The 22,557-nt window shown below is 34.1% G+C and overlaps 1 protein-coding gene across 21 annotated transcripts in view; it reads left to right on the top strand.

Annotated features, from left to right (window-relative positions):
* Nucleotides 1–22,557, top strand: part of DGKB (diacylglycerol kinase beta) — an 835,560-nt gene that overhangs the window by 253,807 nt on the left and 559,196 nt on the right. For 20 of the 21 annotated variants that reach the window (XM_034963734.3, XM_057302827.2, XM_057302829.2 and 17 more), the window contains 2 exons: nt 8,181–8,324; nt 19,589–19,638. In XM_034963734.3, coding sequence (XP_034819625.1) covers nt 8,181–8,324; nt 19,589–19,638 — 194 coding nt within the window. Of the gene's footprint in view, nt 1–8,164; nt 8,325–19,588; nt 19,639–22,557 lie in introns of all 21 variants that reach the window. The other variant, XM_034963737.3, reaches the window with a different exon arrangement.

The raw sequence follows: 22,557 nt of genomic DNA, 5'->3' as shown, positions 1-22,557 counted from the left end.
CTGGGATCTGGTTTTACATGACTAATCTTAAGGGTCCTGAATATTTATTGTGTTTATGATTATAAAGGGCTAGTTGTATATCTATCAAAAACACAGATGAGCAATAAGAAAAATCATACATAAAGATTTGGCAAATATATGTGCATGTTTACACATGCAAGCACACATATAAATACATGTTCACAAACATGTTATGATGGATGGCCCAAGACATGGGCCAAATGGAAGATGAAAATTTAGAGTTCTTAGCTCTGGCTATGGTTTCTAATTTTCTTTCAAATGTTTATGATTTAATCAATGTATCCACCCTTAAGAGTCTTGAAAACCAGACTCTTAAAACAAAGGTCTTTTATTGAGAGGCAGAAGACAGTTTCCTCTGATTTATTTTTCTCTGTCCAGCCTCACAGAATCATGCTTAGAGTATAAAACTCCAATTCTGGCCGGGCACGGTGGCTCACGTCTGTAATCCCAGCACTTTGGGAGGCCATGGATCACCTGAGGTCAGGAGTTAGAAACCAGCCTGGCAAACATAAAAAAACCCCGTCTCTACTAAAAATACAAAAATTAGCTGGGTGTGGTGGCAGGTGCCTATAATCCCAGCTACCTGGGAGGCTGAGGCAGGAGAATCGCTTGAACCTGGGAGGCAGAGGTTGCCGTGAGCCCAGATTGCGCCACTGCACTCCAGTCTGGGCGACAGAGTGAGACTCCATCTCAAAAATAAATAAATAAATAAATAAAAATAAATAAATAATAAAACTCCAATTCAGACTGCATTTTGAGTCGTACCTGTGCAACTTGTTCTCACCTCTGTTTTCTTAGCTGTAAAATGGGGATAATATGTGTATGTATTTTATTAACTATTGTGAGACTGAAGAAAAACATGATGCAAGTACATCATTTGAAATAGTATTGTGTACATTATACATGCTTAATAAATGCCAGTCATTACCATTATTCATTAAATAAATTATGTTTCAATGTTTTGGTGTGCATACATAGCATAAAGTTCAATTTCAACATATTGGTTGTGCATGGTTGCTCACGCCTGTAATCCCAGCACTTTGGGAGGCCGAGGTGCATAGATCACTTGAGGTCAGGAGTTTGAGACCAGCCTGGCCAACATGGTGAAACTCCGTCTCTACCAAAAAATACAAAAATTAGCTGGATGTCGTGGCTCACACCTGTAATTCCAGCTTCTTGGAGGCTGAGGTGGGAGAATCTCTTGAACCCTGGAGGTGGAGGTTGTAGTGAACATGCCACTGAACTCCAGCCTGGGCATCAGAGAGTGAGACCCTATCTCAAAAAAAAAAAAACAAACCAACATATCCTTTTTGTTTTAAAGATATTATACATTCTGAACAATATCTGTACAGTGAAATTTAAGGAGATTATTGGAATTTCTTTTCATGTGATAAATACAGAAAATTTGGCATCATGGGCTCTTTTAATATGTGGTGGTTTAATTATTTTTGTCCCATACTTACATATATTCAAATTACTGAGAATAATTTGAATAACTTTCAATTATCCATCTGCATACAGCATATAGCCTACGCAACCTGATACGGTAGCCACTAGCTATCCATTGCTATTTAAATTTAAATTCATTAATAATTTTGGTCAAATAGATATATGTAGTTAATTTTATTGTATTGAAGAGTGCAGAAAGTTTTTTTGTTTTTTGTTTTTTGTTTTCAAGAGACAGAATCTTGCTCTGTTTGTTGCCCAGACTGCAGTGGTGTGATCGTAGCTTACTGTAACTTTGAATTGCTGGGCTCAAATGATCCTCTTGCTCAGCCCCCCAGGTAGCTGGGACTACAAATGCATGCCACCCCAATGGGTAATTTAAAATTTTTTTTATAGAGATGAAGTTTCCCTATTTTGCCCAGGTTGGGCTCGAGCTCCTGGACTCAAATGATCTTTTTGCCTTGGCCTCCCAAAACACTAGGATTACAGGTGTGAACCACTGAACTCAGCCTTCAGAAAATTTTATTGGATAACACTGGTGTAGACAGATCTCATTTTTACTGCTTTTAAAAAGAGCCCAAAGTTTGGAATGAGATGATTTGTCTTCACCTTTTTGCTCTGTTGACTGACTGGTATATGATCACGAACAGTTTACTTACTGACTTTCCACTTTCTCATCTTTAAAACAGAATTGTAGGGTCAAATAAGACCACTGTACAAAAGTATTGTTTGCACACAACCAGAGCTGTTATTAATGTTGTTCCTTCACAGAGGTTACTCTGCTCTTAAAACATTATCCCCAAAGACCTATACTTTAAGTCCTTCTCCCTGTAATTGCTTGTTTGGGGTTTTTGCCAATGTCCAAACAGATGAAAACCAGAGTATGTTCTCAGAGAGGTTTGTCTGATCCCAGTTTCATATCAGGGACTGTATCTCACAGTCTGTCTTCTCTTTATAAGGAATCACCATCTCTATTACATTTCTTATTCACTGAAAATGCCATCTACCTAATTTTGCTGCCGGTTTGGGTAAACATAAAGAATGAAAGATAATTATAATATACTACAACAAGCATAGTTGAAAGATTAAGTGTAAAAATCATGAAATATATGACAATACTAATATCAACTATTTTTATTCTGATTTTCTGTGCTACTCATTATGACCAATAGTATGGATGTTGGAAATATAATTACACTATGTGATAAATAAATCTGATACGTTTCTGTAAATTGAACCAATATTTTAAAAGAAAAAGCTAAATTGCCAGTGTTGTATTGCCTTATAAATTTAGAAATGTGATCCATGTTATTGTTTTTGACTATTACATTAAGAAATAGAGAAAATGTCACTGTTTACATTATATGAAATGCAAGTGTTTGAAAATAAAACAAACTGGACCAGAGGCACTAATTTAACAGGTACCCAAAACTTATCTGCTAATAATTGAACCTGAAGCTGGAATTAAAATTATCTATTAAATACAACTTTTGAGGTTATTGTTTCAAGAAATGAAGTGTCTAGATTGGAGTATAATGAAAATCATGTGCTTAGAAATATGATAATAGTAGGCAACATTTGATATGACTAATGCTAACTACTTTTTATAACTAAAGCTTTGAAGAAAAGAATGTGTATGTGTGTATGTATGTATGTGTTTATATAATGAACTTATTTTAACAGAAATAAATGCTAAGTACAAGATAATTATTCCTAAAAGACTAATACGCTCTAATTACAATGCTTATTTTTCACTTTATTTTGTACTATTGTAGTATATAGATACACATATATATGTGTATGTGTATATGTGTATGTACACACACACACATATATATACACACACACATTTGCTTCACTTTTGTGATGAAATATTTAAAGTAGTATAGCCTAGGGCAAGTAGAAGAATCTGCAGATTATACTACTGAAAGTGTCAATTGCAATATTTACTCTGAAGCAATATTTAGCTCTGATCACTTGAGGCCAAAAAACAAACAAACCAACCCTTTTGTTTTGCCCAGCTTTATGTTTCATTTTAGTTGTAAAGAGAGAATTTCACTGATGACTGGGTGTGTAAAATTGGCCTTTGTTAATTAAAAATAGAATTTTGAGCTTCCTCACCAGAGGCTATTGCTGCTAGAAAGGATCTCACTTACTATTTCATGTTATCATTTTACCATCTCAGCTGTAGTCAAGAAGTCAGGCTTGCAACTTTTTGGTTGCCGTACATGTTGTCTCCTAAGCTTCTGAATAACCATTAGATTAGTGGAAACTTCTTAAAAGGAAAAAGGACTTTTCTTCAGGATAGTGAACTGCAATCAAGGAAGATAAGTAGTGAGCTTCAGCCAGATTTAGGGAAAGGGCAAAAGAAAAAAAAAAAAAATAAATAAATAAATAAATAAATAAAGGGTAGAGTAGGCTGTAAAAATAACTCCTATGGAGATAGATTGAGGACCAGGGTCTGCTTTCAGAAAACTAAATGAAAACATAATATAAAGAAACATTTTTAAAAAGTGGGCTGATCTTGGGGAGGTGGTGGGAGCAGGAATAAATCTGTGAGTTTTTTTATTTTTATTTTATTTTTATTTATTTATTTATTTATTTTTGAGACAGTTTCACTCTGCCGCCCAGGCTGGAGTGCAGTGGCATGATCTTGGCTCACTGCAACCTCCGCCTCCTGGGTTCAAGCAATTCTCCTGCCTCAACCTCCCAAGTATCTGGGACTACAAGCCTGTACCACCACGTCCAGCTAATTTTTGTATTTTTAGTAGAGACGAGGTTTCACCATGTTGGCCAGGATGTTCTTGATCTCTTCACCTTGTGATCCACCCACCTCGGCTTCCCAAAGTGCTGGGATTGCAGGCATGAGTTCCGGTGCCTGGCCAAGCTTTTTTATTAATTATACACCTCAAAATTTAATCAAGTTGATGAATGCGTAAACTGTAGTACATCCAGACAATGCAACGTTATTCAGTGATAAAAAGAAATGAGCTATCAGGCCATAAGAAGACATGGAGGAAATGTAAATGCATATTAATAACAGAAAAAAGCCAGTCTAAATAGCCAGTCTGTATGATTTCAGCTCTATGACACTATGGGAAAGGCAAAATCAGGGAGAAAATAAAAGGTTCAGAGGTTATTGGGAGGGCAGAGATAAATAGAGTAGAAATATTTTAGGGCAGTGAAACTTCTCTGAAAGACACTATAATGGTAGACACTTCATTATACACCTGTCCAAACTCATAGAATATACAACAAAAAGAGAACCCTAATGTATATTATAGAGATTGGATAGTAATGAGGTGTCAATGTAGTTTAACCAGTTGTAACTAACGTACTACTTTGGTGGAGAATGTTGGTAGTGGGGAGGAATATGCATGTGTAGTGGGTAATAACTTTATAAACAGAAGGAGAATTAATGTGAAACACAGAGAGATATTTGAAGTAAGCAAGACTTGAGTGAAGAAAATGAAGGAAAGATATAAAGCAGTGTTCAATCTCTGTACAGTCTCAATTTTGTTGTGAGCCTCAAACTTTTTAAAAAAGAATAGTCTTAAAGAATTAAGTCCTGTTCTACAATTTTCTTTTTATCAAGTAATAATAATAAAAGGTCTTTGACATTTTATCTTCTTCTTCAGTGCACTCTATAAATCATTCCAAAAATATATATTTTACCTCTCAAATTTGGCTGCTATTGGACTTAAGGAAGAGTTGATTAGTTCTTCAATGTATAGATTGAATATATTCCCATATTTCTTTTATATAAGCTTTAAGCTATTTAAATGTAAAACTGTGACACAATTAAATATGTGATACAGCTTTAATATTCAGTTAATAATATTTCATGGAAATAAATACATGATACAGCTTTAAATATTCATTTAACTGTATCTCATGTAATAAATACATGATACAGCTTTAAATGTTCAGTTAACAATATTTCATGAAAAGAAAATGGAAAATATTACTCATTTTTCCAAACAAAAATAATTTTAGTACAGTAGCATATTCCTTCAAAAACGTGATGCTAAATACAAATTATATGTGTACATTCATACTCGATTTATACATTACATACAGAAAAGACAAAATTATGTGATCCTTACATTCTCAATTGTTTGTGTACAGTATGATGAAAGCTGATAATTAAACACCATCTACCTTAGTTGTGTAAGTACAAATGATCATGCCATGTTCTAAATAAGTGAAGATCTATAATATATTTGGCTTTCTTTCAAATAAATGTCAGAGCATATTCTTTTCTTTCTTTTTTGTTTTGTTCTGAATTTTTCTATAAAGGAGTTAAATCAAGCTGATTAAATCATTTCAGTACCACAGGGGGAAACATTGGAAAAGAGGATTAGCTCATCAGCAGGATGAGTTAGGTCATAGCTTATCCGACCATAATTCAAGTGCTGTGTTCTCCAAGTCTGAAAATTATGGTCATGTCAAGGGTCAGCGCCAAAATGTTTTTTATCATAAGTTGGAACTGCTTATTCCTGCAGCTGGCTAAGCTTTAGTTGGCTAGTTTCAATTATTCCGGTAATTTTTTTTTTTTTTTAAAGCTCAGGATTGTCTTCAATTCCCTGCCTTCTTTGGTTCATAAATAACTATTAGTTTGTATTAGACATACACTGATACTTCTATTAAAAAGGAAATTCCATTTACAATATATGTCTCTGTTGATAACTTTATAAACAGAAGTAGAATTAATGTAAAACATAAAGCCACATTTGAAATAAATAAGACTTCATTTTAAAAAGAAAGGGGCCGGGCATGGTGGCTCACGCCTGTAATCCCAGCACTTTGGGAGGCCGAGGTGGATGGATCATGAGGTCAGGAATTCGAGACCAGCCTGACCAACATGGTGAAACACCATCTCTACTAAACATACACACACACACACACACACACACACACACACAAATCAGCTGGGCGTGGTGTCCCGCACCAGTAATCCCAGCTACTCAGGAGGCTGAGGCAGGAGAATCACTTGAACCCAGGAGGCAGAGGTTGCAGTGAGCCAAGATCGCACCATCGCACTCCAGCCCCTGGGTTACAGAGCGAGACTCCATCTCAAAAAAATAAAAATAAATAAAAATATAAAAGGATGGAAAGACCCAAAGCCGTGTTTTTTCAAACTGTGATTTTTGATCCATTGGTGCCTAGTAAATTCAATTTAGATGGTGTTTGAGAAAAATTTTCAGAATAGGATAGAATATGAGTAGGTTAATATAGAAAAGAAAATATTTGGGCAATTATGAATCCCACTAATGTGTGTGTGCGTGTGTGTGCGTGCGTGCGTGTGTGTGTGCTGTGTTAAGATGTAAATTATTTTTCTTACACTTTTATGATTGGCCTTGAACAAAAATAGTTTGTAAGCTACCACTGTAGAAACAGGAAGATGGATTTGTCTTGCTGGTTATGAAACTCTGGGAAGTTAAAATCTGTAAGGCGGTCCCTAATCTGTAAAGTGGGGAAAATGCACTCTACCTCACAGCGTTCACGTAAGAATAATGTGAGATAATATGTGTTAAAGCTACTACCATGATTTCAGCCACATATTAGGCACTCAGTAAATAGTTCCCTTTATTAGTGACAACATCACCAATGATAAAACTAACTTGGGCCATTTCACAACACATTGAATTATATGCCTGGGAATCTTGAGATGGCTTGACGAGGTGATGGGTATTCATGGAAAGTTACAAATTGAAAAACTAAAGTAGAGTGAGACATACGCAGTCAGGTAGATCCGTGCTAAGAACAGGGTTGTAGAACTGTGTTTGGTTCAAATTATTCCTTACAGTAGCTCCTGGTTGATTAGGAATCTAGTAGCCACTCAACCCATTAGTTATTTCTCCCAAATACCTCTAAAAATGCCATATATCCCTCAAGGGATAATTGCGGTTTATCTTCAGGCCTTGTCAGATACACACAATCTGACTTCAGTGGCTTCTGGGTAAGACAGAACTAACAAGTTACTGTGAACATATTTCGGTTAGATTATCACCAGACAGGTAATAAGCAACCTATATCCTTGTCATAGAACAGACACAGATAATGGGTTTCAGAAATAAAGTCAGAACCATTTAAAAACCAAACCACTCATATGTTTTTACCTCTCTAATATCCATCATGTTTATTCAGAGTTTTGCTTATGTTCTCTTTATTCTTACTCCTGGGCAAGTCCCTTGATGGTAAAAAAGGATGTCTTCTTCATGGTATTGGCAAATATTTGAAACAAATACATGACTTTATGAATGGATGATTACTTATTATGAATAGAGAAATTATATTGTGAAAGACTGACATTTTTTTCTTTAGTATTTTGTGAAAAAGTCCATTTTAAATATCTTCCCAAATGATTTATAGCTGTCACTACCTAAAGCACAGAAAAGTGGAATAGGGAAGTGGGTCTTCAAGCATTCAAATGTCTACCAACTCACCTAGGGTAATATTATTCTGACCCAAATACCATCCGTGGCTGACAGGGCAGTGCCATGTCTGTGGATCCCAAAGAACTCTCCTTCATCTACAACAGTCGTAGGCTATGTCTAGCTGCTGTACTGATATTACAGAGAATTTGGTTATTCTATGCCTAAAAAATATACATTTCTATGTAGCCTGTATGTTCTCTATTTTCTTAATTTGTTTTCTGTTTGAGATCACTGTAAATAATTAACAAAATATAAAGACAATTTTTTTTCCAGGTCTGAGAATGAATAAAGGTGCCATCACCCCTCCCCGGACTACTTCTCCTGCAAATACGTGTTCCCCAGAAGTAATCCACCTGAAGGACATTGTCTGTTACCTGTCTCTGCTTGAAAGAGGAAGACCTGAGGATAAGCTTGAGTGTATGTGTTTCTTCATTTTGTTTACTTATCATGATTGGGGGCAGGAGAAAGGACTGGATATTGATTAACTTAAAATTGCATTAGTATAGTTGTATAATTTTTGTTGAATAAAGTGATCCTGCTTAATAGTAAAAATTTCCTCCCGCTGAGAATCAGACAAAAGATATTAAGATCTATTAATTTCAGGTTCTTATTTATCAAGTTCCATTTACTACTGATTATTTCTTATGTTTGTCATATGACTTTAAAAAGCTGTTCCTCAGTTCTCTGGAGTTAACAAGATGCTATTAGAAAATAGCCTTTGTGTTGTTTTCATAAAGCATTTATTTCTATTGTGTGAAGAAACCTTCCCATTAGTGAGTAAGAAAATTGCCTGTAAATATGCAACCTGCACCTTTTCCCCAGTGGAAATCTCCCTTGCAATCTTCAGCACTAACACTCTTGTTGGCAGAGACACATTATTTCTCAAATGCTAAACCTGAAAGTGTCATTTATAGTATTTGATTCTGGATATTATACATCATTAAACAATAGCTTTGTTTCTTAAATTTAGGACATGGCGGATAGAGAATTTCTATTCAGTTGAAAGTAAATAATTACTGTCTTTAATAAAACATAGTGACTGAGCTCTCTCTGGTGGCTAACTATACTCATTGCAATATAAGAAAATATTTTTCAAGCATTTACTCTAAACCTGATCATTTGATCATCTATTCTATCTCTGAGGCTCTTTCTAAATATAGTCCTGGCAGCTTACTCAATAACCTGATAAATTTGATTATATAGGATATGGTAAATTTAATGAAAAATGCTTGCTACTAGAATGATAGTGAAGATAATAAATCTAAACTTTAACACTTCTGAAGCAAATATAAATAATCATGATGTCTCAGAATTATTATTGGGGGGCATTTTTAGTTAAATTTAGTAGTAACTTTTTGATAATATTTCTTCTTCCCATAAAGGATTTACTGTAATGTGATTATTTAAGAGTCACACCTGCTTAGTTTATGAATAAACCATATGAATATCATCTTTACATATATATTTATTATTCATAAATGTTTAATATTTGCATTTCAAGATTTATTTTGTATTCCTAAGAACTTACAGAAATCTGTCTCATTCCAAAGTAAATATTAATGTTCAGTGAATTTCTATTGAAGTGACAGCCAGAGAGAAAGTTTGCTCAGGTGTTATCAGGGGCACATTTGGGATGATTATAAACATATAAAGACAAACATTTTTTCCACATCTGAAAATGAATAAAGGCCCCATCCATCCTCCCCAAGATGGTATTTAGTCTTGCTGTTTAACTATTTCTAGGTCAGCTGGATGTATATTGCTTTTTAGGTGGAATTCCTAACAAGAATGCTTTTGAGTTTTCCGTGTGCATCCTTGAAGCCACATAGATTTTGTCTACAGTTGCAGATAGAATGTTGACTCATCACACTATTCAAAAAGACATGATGAATCTCATCCAACTGACCTGCCATTTACTTTTCTTTAGTGTTCTCAACCCCCTTCTCTCTGTTTTTTTCTTTGAGTTTCCCAGCTTTTTTTCAAGCTTACACTAGATGCATTGCCTTTTCCTTTTGTTTTAAACTATTTCTTCAGACTCTTCTTATAGGCAGTCTTGTTATGGCCCAGAATTATCACTATCATTTTCACCAAACTCTTCAAAATACATGATGCCGCAGGTCTCTTTTCTCCTATCTTCTAATTTGGTGATTCTTACCCTGGCTATACATCAGAATCATCCGAAGTTTGGTTTTCTTTCTTTTTCTTTTTTAATGCCAATGCCTGGCTCTTTCCTGTGTCAATTAAATAACAATCAATCTTCCTCATCCACTTTCTTAACAATTTACCACATATGTTTACCCTTCTAAAATTGCATATGTAAAAGTTACTAACATGTATTCTTTTACAGTTACAGATTTTTAAAAACAAATTCTCAGTGAGACTTCAAAAATTTGTATTGATTGTTAGTTTAATAAATACTCCAAAAGGATTACAATTTACTAAATACAATATAGACCAGAAGAATGAAAATAAGAGAAAGCAATTATAATTAACACAGAAACAGATGTGAACAAGCACCTAAAATTAACTTTTGCAGGTCAATGTTGAATTTGGCTCTTACTTCCAGGTAGCTAAGCCGAAAGAAATTTGATTTAGGTTAGAGGTTCTCAAACTTTATCACACATCAGAGTCACCTGCAGGACTGGTATATCTGATTCGGCTGGCCTGGGGTGGGATCTGAAAATGTGCATTTCTAACAAGTTTCCAGGTGATGTGGATGCTATTGTTCCAGGGATCACATTTTGAGAAGCACTGGCTTATGCAATTCCTTCTGTCCAGTGAAAACACATATACACAAGGAATTCACCTGAAACAACAGTTGTTTTTCTTGGAGTTGATGAATAGTGGCAGTATTTGTTAGGTATTTTACCTGGGTCATTAGATAAACGAATTACACTGTTGTCAATGTTTATATAAGTAACACTTTGTTTCCCCAAATATTTTTAAAATCTATTCAGTGCCTCCCACCACTTTCCATTGCCTGTCTTTTCTGCCAGGTATTTACACAATGTTTATTATAAAGCTTATTCCATTAAATAATAACAAACAAAAGTTCCCAAATGTTTTACTGATTACAGGAAGTCCTCACTTAACATCCTCAATAGGGTTTTGGAAGCTGTGACTTGAAGTTGAAAAATGTATATAACAAAACCACTTTTTGCTTATCAATGTTATAACAAAATGTCATGGAAGGAAAGGGTGTTATTGGAGAACCCTCTGTACATTGTTTTGCTTGAAGTCACAGTTTCCCAGTATCTAGCAATCATATTGAGGACTTACCATATAAGCCATGTCTTCAGCTTTATTTCCTTTATGCAATCCTAATTCTTCTCTCTGAGGACCTTCCCGTCCCAAGGCTCTATCAGGTAGAAGGTGTTTGTTACCCTTGGATGTGTGCTTTTGCATGCATGCATACGTGCATGTGTGCCTGTGTGTGTTGGGGTTGTGGGGAATTCCATTTTTATCTCTCCCTGTTGGTACCAATTACCAACAGCCCCTGTGAATGAACAAGGACATGGTCTGAGGGCTGATTTGCCCTTCTAACTTCAAGTGCTCCATAGTACTTTAGGGAAAGTCATCAACCTCTGTTTTACCCTCAAATCCTGTGGCTTTGCCTCCATTTTCTTTCAGCCATTCACTTCTGTTACAATACTCCAAGCCTTGTAACTGTCGAGAACTGCTATTATTCTAAAACTAAACTGTCAGTTTTACTTTGATCCCAGCCTATGTTCACTTAACTTCTCACTCTCCTACTTTTAATTTAATTATTGCATAGTACAATAATTAAGAACCTTAACTCTTGATTTATAATGATTGAATGCAAACCCTAGGTTGAGAATTAACTGTCTCAGTGATCTGAGTACATTTTTAAAACTTCCTCAGGACTCAGTTTTCTCAACTGTAAAATTGAGATCATTAAATAGTCTCTATCCCATGGGATAACTATGAGGATTAGATTAAACTAGTATTTGTTCACATACATTCCTTCACACTTATTACTTCCCATAAATGCATGTTAGGTGAAATAAAAGTAAATTAAAACTGTTTTACTCTTGCCCACTTTACTCCCTCTTGAATTTGCTTGCTGACTTTTGGTTGCCCATCCTTTCAAATTTAAACTGGTCGCATAATCCATGATGTCAATTAGTTTTTCACACTTAATTTCAGACATTCAACTTATTTGCTCCTATACTATACTGAGTGGCAGAGACTTAGTGAAATAAAAATATAATTCTTTGGGTTATAGCTCTACTCAAAACCTCAGCTGGCCTTCAGTGCTCAGTGTTTCTCTTGTCTAGTTTTCTAGTTAAAAATTAATCCAGATAATGTTTTTTTTTCCAAACACCTACCTATTTAATCATCATCTTACTCATTAAGTGTATGTTCTTGCAACTTCCTTTCATTTTACTTAAAACCTTATCAACTAATATACTTATTTTTTTTCTGTTTCTCTTCTGATTCAGAGTGAAAAATCCCCTTTGATAGTTCCTGATTTCATAATGCGTAAAATGGAAACCCTTAATTTGGCGTGCATACACCGATCTGACTCCACAGTTTGACCCCAACCTACTCCGCCAGGCTTGCTTTGGCTGTGACCTGCACACATACGCACAAACCATGTCCTAGTCACAAGGGTTAACTTTTCTATCATCAGACAAACCCTGAACTTTTCCACTTTGATCCCTTTGATTACAATGTGCAATTGCTGGGTTTCAACCCCCTTCCTCCCCACAGTGTATATTTGATTGAGTCTAGTCCACATTTGAGGCTTACCCTGCATCGTGAATCTTCTTGCCATCTCCTAATTGGATTTATTTTGCTCTCTTTTGTACCCTTGCACCTACATCAGTGTGTGTGTGTGTGTGTGTGTGTGTTTCAACAGGTAGATGCTCAATAAATGATAGTTAAATGGAAGTGTATTAAAGTCAATGGATAAAAATAAAGTCAATGAGTGCTTGAAAATATAAAAATAACATCAACTATTTAAGATATTGAATAATACTAACTTTATATTTTTGACTTTAAAAGACATGATATTCACATTTGAATTTGTGCTTATCAAGTTATCAATTATTTAACAAGAATTTTTTATATTATTTTATATTTCCTTAAAATGTATCACTAAAGAGAAAATCAATAGGGAATCAATATTCAGAAAGTAGATAACTGACATACGGAGACTGAATAGTAAGCTACATGTTAAAAGTTACTTCCCTGTGCAGTATTAACCTTAGAAACTATGAGATTTAATAATGAAGAGACCTTAAAGATCATCTAGTCAACTTTCCTATAGTTTGTCAATGAAAAAAAAAAAAAAGACCAAGAGAGGGTGGTTATTAATTACACCACCAGTTTATCTAGCTATTACTAAAATCCATAATTTCTGAGCTACTTTATAGGGCTCTTTTTATTTTGAAAAGCTGTCTTTTGTTGTTCTTATTGTTGTTTCTCTTATGAATAAAAGGCGAAAATATCTCTCCATTATACTGGATGTCAAACACGCCTAAGCAGCTGATTTTTTTCACCTCTGCTTTTATAGTTCATTAAATCAGTATCAAAATATACAAGAGTGGAAAAAAGTGAATTAAAGAAATTCCAGCTTAAATGCCTTTTATAAATATATTTTACATTGTTTATATTAATAACATATATCATATAATGCTCATATCAACAACATATAATGGCAAGTGCAAAACACCAGAGTGTGTATAGTAGGATATATTCATTATGAAAACAGATAGAAACTTGCAAATCTTTTGGAAGGAAAAAAAATTTGGATATAAAAAATTATCTTGCATAATATGCCTTTGCTCTGATCTTTTAACTAAATACATGTGTGGGCATAATTGTTTCTATATAAAGTGAAATTACATGAGCATAAAAATAGGAAAAAATGTGGGTTAAACTAGTTTATAACATTGAAGCAGGTACCCATATTTGGAAGCTGTCGTGTTGTCAGAATAATTTTAACATTGGGCTTTTGAAATTTTTGCAGCCAAACAGCTATATATTTATTTTGTTTTTAAAAATATGATCCTTTTGTTCAGTGATTCCCTTGACCTTTGGGCCTGACTTTACTTTTAAATACTAAGAAATAGTCTTACTATATAATTTGAAAATTCAATATTAATAATGTCAATATTATTTTTAAATATAGTTTTAAAAGGGAAAGGTTTTATAGGCTCACCAGGCCAAACAACTTTTATTTTCCATGGAGTTAATAATTGCCTTTTTTCTTACTTAATTATTTTTCTTTCTATTTATTTATTTATTTATTTTGAGACACAGTCTCACTCTGTTTCCCAGGCTGGAGTGCAGTGGCACAATCTTGGCTCCCTGCAACCTCTGCCTCCTGGGTTCAAGTGATTCTCCTGCCTCAGCCTCTCTAGTAGCTGGGATTACAGGCATGTGTCACTATGCCTGGCTAATTTTTGTATTTTAGTAGAGATGGGGTTTCACCATGTTGGTCAGGCTGCTCTTGAACTCCTGACCTCAAATATCCGCCTGCCTCATTTTCTCTATTTCTATAACTAATCAATTCCCAAACTCTCCACCATAAATTTATGTTCATAAACTTGCGTTCTTCATTTGTTCTTGAATATTTTCATTGATAATCACTTTCACCCTTTATTTTAGTTGTTCTCTTTCTAGAACCAATATTATTTGGATGCTGAACATCCAAGACAGAACTCTGAATTACTATTTTTTCTTGCTTTTTCTATTTTCCATCTTCTTTTCTTTCTTCTTATGTTTTTCACTCCATATCTGGGACATCTTTTATACCTGGTGATGAGATTTTTCCCACTTTTTCCTTACATTTAACTTCACAGAGAATCCATTTTATTCTCAGCTTGATCCTTATGTGTTCCTATTTGTATTTCATGGATTGAAACTTTCCTTTTAGTTATAAGGTTTCCCCTCCTCCCTGCTTTGTTGTTTTCTTCCAAACTACTTGTGTTGAAAGAACTTTTCTGATGGTAGTGGTTGTATAGGTGAGTATCCATACGGATGGTATTGACTTACTGGTGATAAGGAAAAGGACTTATTCTCTCAATATTCGGTATATTCGCTTTCACATAATTACCTTGTTTTGGTATTGTATCCTTATACTCAGAATTCCTGAGTACCTTTAGCCCAGAATTCCTTTCATTTCACTTTTGCAGAACTCAAAGATCTAGTCTTCTGTTGGGGAAGAGAGCTTACATACTCCCCAGAGTTCATCCTGTGAAGATAATCTGTTAATTTTCCAACTCACCACCCTTTCTAAGCAAATCTATGCTTCTTCTCCTCTGCCAGCTTACATTTATATTTCTAAGATCTCTAAGTCAATATACATGTGTACATATTTTCTCCAGCTCCTGAAAATTGTGTTAGTGTTTTCTCCTCTCATATTTTATTTCTGCTTATAGATTTATACCTATTTCATCTCTTACTGTTACTATAGTGGTACTTCAATAGAAAACCAAGGTAAATATGTGTGTTCAATACTTCATGTTTTGCATTACCTAGCTACAATTTTAAATTAGAAAAGTAGACTTCTCACTGAAAATTAAAGTCCTAGAATTTCTCTTTCTTCTTCTGGATGAAAGAAAAGTTCTATCCTTGACCTTGACTTGGTAATATTTAGAGTATATGGTACTTGGTACTCAATATATGTATGATATTTTTATTATTGTTATTATATTAACTAGAGCTTAAAACTCTCCAAACTTTCTTCCTTGATGAATTAGACAGGATTTATAGAGCATTAACTCTTGTTAATGTGTTTAGGAATAAATTATTTAAAATATTAGTTTCTTCAGGCACTAGTGAAGTAGGGATTTTCAGACCAACCTTCCTACTGGAATCAACTGGAAAATTTGGAACGAATGTATATTTTAAAAACCTGTTCAAAATTTTCAGGGAAGTATCAAAGCAACTTGGATTTTTAGGGCAAATATTTGGGAGAAGGAAGCATGGCTTTTTCCATTTAATTAAAGAAATTAAAGTACAAGTCATTCATATATTTTTCCAGATAACAAGCAGAAAGGAAATAAGATATTAGCAATCAAGTACAGTTATATATGTAAAGTAGCTAAAATAACATGTCCAGGTTCAATTTGGGATTATTACAGGCATTTAAATTTGACTTAACTTTAGAAAATGAAACAATGTATTTTGCCACATTAAGAGAATAAAGAAGAAAATCATAAAAGTATTTTATCACATTCCATATGCATTCTATTCATGATTAAAAACAAAACAACTGTAATAGCAAAAATTCTTAGCTAAATAAAAGTAGTATAGAACTCCATTAATCTAATAATGTGTATATATAAGAAACGCCCATCAAACTTTATATTTAAGAGTGAAATGTTGAAGTTTCTCTCATTGATATTGGGAAGAAGACAAGAATGGCCACTACTCTAAGTATAGTTCAACTTTCTGTTGGAGATCATTGCTCATGGCAATAAGGCAAGAAAAATCCATGAAGTTTATGAGAATGGGAAAGAAGAAATTGAAATTCATTGTTTATTATAGACTACCCAGTAATCTATAGATAGATCAAGTACTTGAATTAATAAGCGTGTTTAGCAAGATCTATGCCTACAAGGTAGAAATAAAAATCACTTGTATTTCTGTATGACATCAACTAATAATAAGTAAATAAAATTTAAGAAATTTTACCATTTATCAAATCAAAATTATTAAATACCTGGGAATAAATCTTTAAAAACTATTTGAAAGGTCTCTATACAGAACAATATGAAACATTATTGAGAGAAATTAAAGCTCTAAATAAAGAAGAATATAATATGGTTGTAGATTTCAAGACTCAGCATTTTAAAGATTCTCCCCCAAACAGATCTATAGGTTCAGTACAATCTCATTAGAAATCCAGCAGTGTTATTTTGGTTTGTTTTTCATTTTGTTTTGTAATAGGAGAAGAAAAGATTGGCAAACATTTTCTTTTTTTTTTTTCTTTTTTTTTTTTTTGAGACGGAGTCTCGCTCTGTTGCCCAGGCTGGAGTGCAGTGGCGTGATCTCGGCTCACTGCAAGCTCCGCCTCCCCGGTTCACACCATTCTCCTGCCTCAGCCTCCCGAGTAGCTGGGACTACAGGCACCCGCCACCACACCCGGCTAATTTTTTTTTTTTTTTTTTGTATTTTTAGTAGAGACGGGGTTTCACCGTGTTAGACAGGATGGTCTTGATCTCCTGACCTCGTGATCCACCTGCCTTGGCTTCCCAAAGTGGTGGGATTACAGGCGTAAGCCACCGCGCCCGGCCGGCAAACATTTTCTAAATGTTATATTCAATTCAATTCAAAAGAAGAGATGTAGAAGTCAAGATAATGGGTGTCTTTGGAGAGAGAAGAAAAAATAATGATGGGGGAGGATGAAAGGGGTTCTGATTTGTTAGTAAGAATTCTATTTTTCGATTTAGAGGTAATAGTTACATTGGTGTGTACACTTTAATAAGGTATTAAATAATACATTTATCTGTAAGTGTAATATTACAATAGTAAGTTCATTTTTAAAACCAACGTTAAGTACACACTATCCTTGGGAAAGACATAGAAACGGGTTTATTTCAACTGGTTGTTTTTAATAAAGCATGTTATTATTTTTAAGCGATATTTAGGAGCACACAGAATCACTGGGAGAGGTAGAGAACAAATTCTAGAGGCTGCCTTTTCAGGAACGATGACCAATTGGGCTGGGATGGTTGCCTCGAAACACCCCTGACTCATCCAGAACCCTGGATATTCTCTCTGAAATCACTGCCGCCTCCCATCACCAGAAGGGATTCTGTGCAAGCTTCTTTTGCTTAGGTCACTAACATCTGATTGATAACCTGGGACTGTGCTTCTGTGTGGTGGAGCCTGGGCCATGCGCACAGTCTAGCTTCAAGTCAGGCTAGTAAAGAAAAGGTATCTAGAGTTTTCATTTTCTAATGCTCTTCATAAAGTGTGATTTTCAGAAAATAGGAAGAAGTTTCAGACACTGTCAGTAATGAATGCCCAATATCTATATATCCTACCCATGTGTGTTTCTTTGAGTTCATGTTCCCAGTAAGGTCAACAAATCAGAACAGGGTTTCCACAAATTTGAGCGACGTGAAATGGTCATTTTGCAGTCATTTACTCCAGTAAGGGTTAACAGAGTTATAAATGTCCCTCAATCTGAAATATATTAGGCTTTTCTAGATATTTGCCTTATTCCTGGTAGTTAATCATTTCTCTGAGTAGTCCGTCAATTCTTGCCACTTACAAAGATATTTTTCACTATTTGCTGCTGCACTACAATCTCTTGAAATGCTTAGTATCCACAATGTTGTAAGTTGCTGTTTCCTTCTGCATTTTATTTCATTTATTGACTGTATGAGAAGGAATCATTACCATGATTTACAATACAGATATTTAAGTCTTTTAGCCAGTTTAGTATTATTGCCCTTAAGTCAATAGACAGACATTTGTTTTCTTACACTTTAACATCTTTAACATTTGTTTGCCTCTTACAATAAATATAATATTATAGTGACATGGCTAACTTTTTTTCTTTTTAGCAATATATAGACTAATTATGCATCTTATTAATAATAATATGTTAGAATTGGTGAAATGCAGTAACCATTAAATACAAAAATAATCACCTACAAATAGACCATCAGGGTCATTATATAATTATGCTGCTTAGTAATCAACATCTTTATTAATATTATAGACTTCAGACATCAAGATCATTCAGGAAATTATACAAACCCAAGACAAGCCCGTACTTCCATTCTTCTATTTTTACAGCTGTGTCTGTCTTCTCTATTTATCTCAAAATGGCACCTGTGGCCTCTTCCACAGCCTCCTGGGGATGTGTGAATTATACAAGGGAATCCTCAGGCCCATCAGGGACCTCTGTCATCCGCTTTCCTGAACCCCCTAACAGAGACCCAATGTTCTCCTTTCCCTTACTTGATTAGTTCAAACATCAGTTACCCTCTGAAGCTCCACCTCAGATTTAAACAAATAAACCATGAGAGCCATGATCATAATGCAGTTTTTCTGTGCTGGCTTCCTCCATCAGAAAGAACCTGTTATTTTGCACTCCGCCTTCCTCGCCCATACTGCTTGGGGATCAATCCTAACAATGGCATCTATTTGTATCATGATCTATGGCTTACATTCACTTTTGTGTCTATCACCTCCCTTAACTTTCACAGTTAATATGTGTTATGGTAGAATGATTATTCTCACTTTACAGATAAAGAAAAGTTTTTGACCGAGCTCTTATAATTGTGAATGGTGGATTTCAAATTATAGTTGATTTCTAAATTTCACATTTGTTGTTTTTCCTTATGCACTCTGCTCTTTAATACCCAGGCTTTGAATATTTCAACTTCTTCTCTTTTAGTTTTGAGTTGACATTTAATGATCTTGTAATAAAGAGTTTAAACAAATAATAGTACTTTTTAGTGTCTTCTAGAAACAAACAAAATTTGATAGACTTTGTGCTATCCAGTATTTCTATTAACTAATTAATTCATTTTCAATTTAGTTTGAGAAATAATCCCACAAATTAATTGTTTGGAGCAGGAGAGGAATTTAGTATTTGTTTTCAACACAAACTAAATTTTAATGAATATACTTTAAAGTAACATTGATCTTATTTGCCTATAATCTTGTTTTCAACACCTCTTTCATTCTAGTTATGTTTCGCCTTTATGACACGGATGGGAATGGCTTCCTGGACAGCTCGGTAATTTTTTTCTTCAAAGTTTCTGTGAAAACTTCAAAGATTTTCTTCTGAAAAATGCAATGAATAAATTTGTAGTTATTACCACAGAAGGCACACTTAATGTAATTTACATACACTCATATGGCATTTTTATCTTTTTGACTTTTTGCAAGAGAGTGATCTGAGGAAACTGTTGGGATTACAATTGTTCTACTGAATAGTTTTGCATACCACAGCATGAGTTTTTTAATTTTATTTTTCCTGCACTGAAGTTAGGTAAAAAAAAGAAAGGCACCAGCCTTGTCTGAATAAAACATAAGATTAAGTTGAAACCATTGATTTAGAATGAGGGAAAAACTATCTGTAACATTTGGCATTAAGGAAACTTGAGACTATAAGTAGAATTTTAAGGATGTATAAAGTCAATTTAATTATCTCATTATTTTCCCAGTTTTACATGGTATCTTTTGTCCTATATGCGGCTGAAATAGGTAAATATATTTACAGATTGCTTTCACAAACTTTGCTTTTAAAATATCTCATCCAATTTAATATTCATTTTACATTCTATAGTTATAGTCATAAAAAATAAGAAAATACCATCTTTATATGATTAACTGAAGGGAATAATTAAACGTTTATTTGTAATATATGGAAATCATTGCTAGCTTTCAGAGAAATAGAAAGTAGTTCTTAGTCTTAGTGCACAGATCAGTACCATGCATGAAATTCCATCTCAGGTTCCATCCAATAATCTACCTTATGTTTGGTAACATATTTTGCATATTATATTATTTCTTGTTCTATCAAGGAAATATAAGAATATTAATAGAATAAGTGTCATTATGGAAATTTTGAAGTGTACCATTTTTAATGTATTTAATATTATTAAAAACAAATGTTTTGATATATTTAATAATGACTGAAATAGACATGATCTCTGAAAATGAGTGAGTTTTTCTCATCATCTGATAGACCACCCTATGGCAGCTAAAATAGACTTTTAAAAGCAAAGCAATGAGGTTGGAAGCCTATTTATGTAACTTTGAGTAGGATAATGGTATATTAGCTTCTCCAGAGAGAGATTAAAATATGTAACTCCTACTCTAGGAAATGACCATCACTCTGAATTGATGCTGTGATTGTGGGATTTATTATCTGTAAGTCTCAGTAATTTTTCAAATGCTGGCTGGGTGTGGTGGCTTATGCCTGTAATCCCAGCATTTTGGGATGCCAAGACGGGCAGGCGATCACCCGAGGTCAGGAGTTTGAGACCAGCCTGGCCAACATGGTGAAACCCCGTCTCTATTAAAAATACAAAAATTATCCAGGCGTGGTAGTGGGCACCTGTAATCCCAGCTACTGGGGAGGCTGAGGCAGGAGAACCGCTTGAACCCAGGAGGCGGAGGTTGCAGTGAGCTGAGATCGTGCCACTGCACTCCAGCCTGGGCGAGAGAGCAAGACTCCATCTCAAAAAAAAAAAAAATTTTTTTTTTTCAAATGCTATTATTTTTAAGTGCCTAGTGGTCTTCAGTTTCCCCTTAGAAATACCAAGCTACATAATAAATTTGCTCATTTTATGGTGCCATTTCACGACTAGAAATTTTAATTTCTTCTAGATACTTTAATATGCTTAGTATAGCACTTGTGACTACACTAATGCAAATTCTATTTTCATAGAGAGTTGTTTTATTTAATGTTTCTTTTTTAATTAAATTAAAATGATGATTCTTTACTAGGCTTTAGCCATGGGTTGGCAGTTGATTTGAAAATTCAAATAGTCCTTTTTTTTTTTTGTCTCTGCCCATTTTTTGTTAGCATATACAGTAGACTAGTAGCAATATTTAGAACTATAGTCCCAATATTAAACAATGAGTTGGGGATAAATATATTTAGTTTTGATTAAACTAGTCTCTATTTTTTTGTAATTAAAGGCCTGGATTTCATTTCTAGGGTTTTCTCCACAATAGCTACTACTCCAATATTTTTCCTTCGCTGTCAGGTTTAAATTGTACCTTCTGACATCATGTGTCTTGGTACCTTTAAGGTGTAGCAGTTCACCTACTGGAGGCAAAACAGAAAGAAAATGATAATTAGAAAATTGTCCACTATTTCTAATAATAATAGTTAAGATTTGTTGATCATTTGCAATACGGCAAACAACAAAATAAATGCATTTTGTATAATAACATGTTTAACCTTTGAAGGAATTCTATGAAGGAGGTAAAGTTAGAGTAGCTATTTTACCAACGAGAAAACTGAGTCTTAGGTGGGGTGGCTTACCTAATATCACATGCCTACGTAACAGTCCACCAAAAATAGTTTCTGTTCTTAAAAGATATCCGGGAACTTTAACACTTCCAAACCATTAAGGCATATGTAAGCAAAGATGGAGTAGGTGAGAGATTAGTAATGCATGTGTGCATACACATGCACACTTTTAACCTATAATTCAAAGGGATTTATGTTTTAAAATTTGTTAATCTGTAATAAATACATTTATCTTTGTATTACTTCTGGGGCAGCCTGTCTTACTTAAGTAACATATTCATAATTATATATTTTTTTTCTGGAGAGAGAGAGTATAGCTTTCATTAGTTCCTCGGAGGGAAACGCGGCTTCCCAAAAGAGAATCTGTTTTATCGTATTTCTTCTCTATTCCATGAACATCGACTACATATATTAGATTAGAGATTTGAGTAGAATAATCTTTGACTGTTGTACTTTCAAGCTTTATTCTTTTATACTTTTTACATTTTAAATCATACGGTAAAACACCACTTTTCAAATTATGTAATGTTTTCATGTGAAATTACAAGGATTTCACAAAGCCGTGTTTAATCTTTTCTGTAGGTAGAGAAAAATTAAAACATTAGATAAATAGGCAGGAAAATGTTTTAATTAATTTAGCCAGGTCATATGTATTAACTGGCAATTCTT

Source organism: Pan paniscus, chromosome 6 (genome assembly GCF_029289425.2).
Source record: "Pan paniscus chromosome 6, NHGRI_mPanPan1-v2.0_pri, whole genome shotgun sequence".
In the NCBI taxonomy this organism is placed as follows: Eukaryota; Metazoa; Chordata; class Mammalia; order Primates; family Hominidae; genus Pan; species Pan paniscus.
This window is presented reverse-complemented; position numbering and strand designations above follow the sequence as displayed.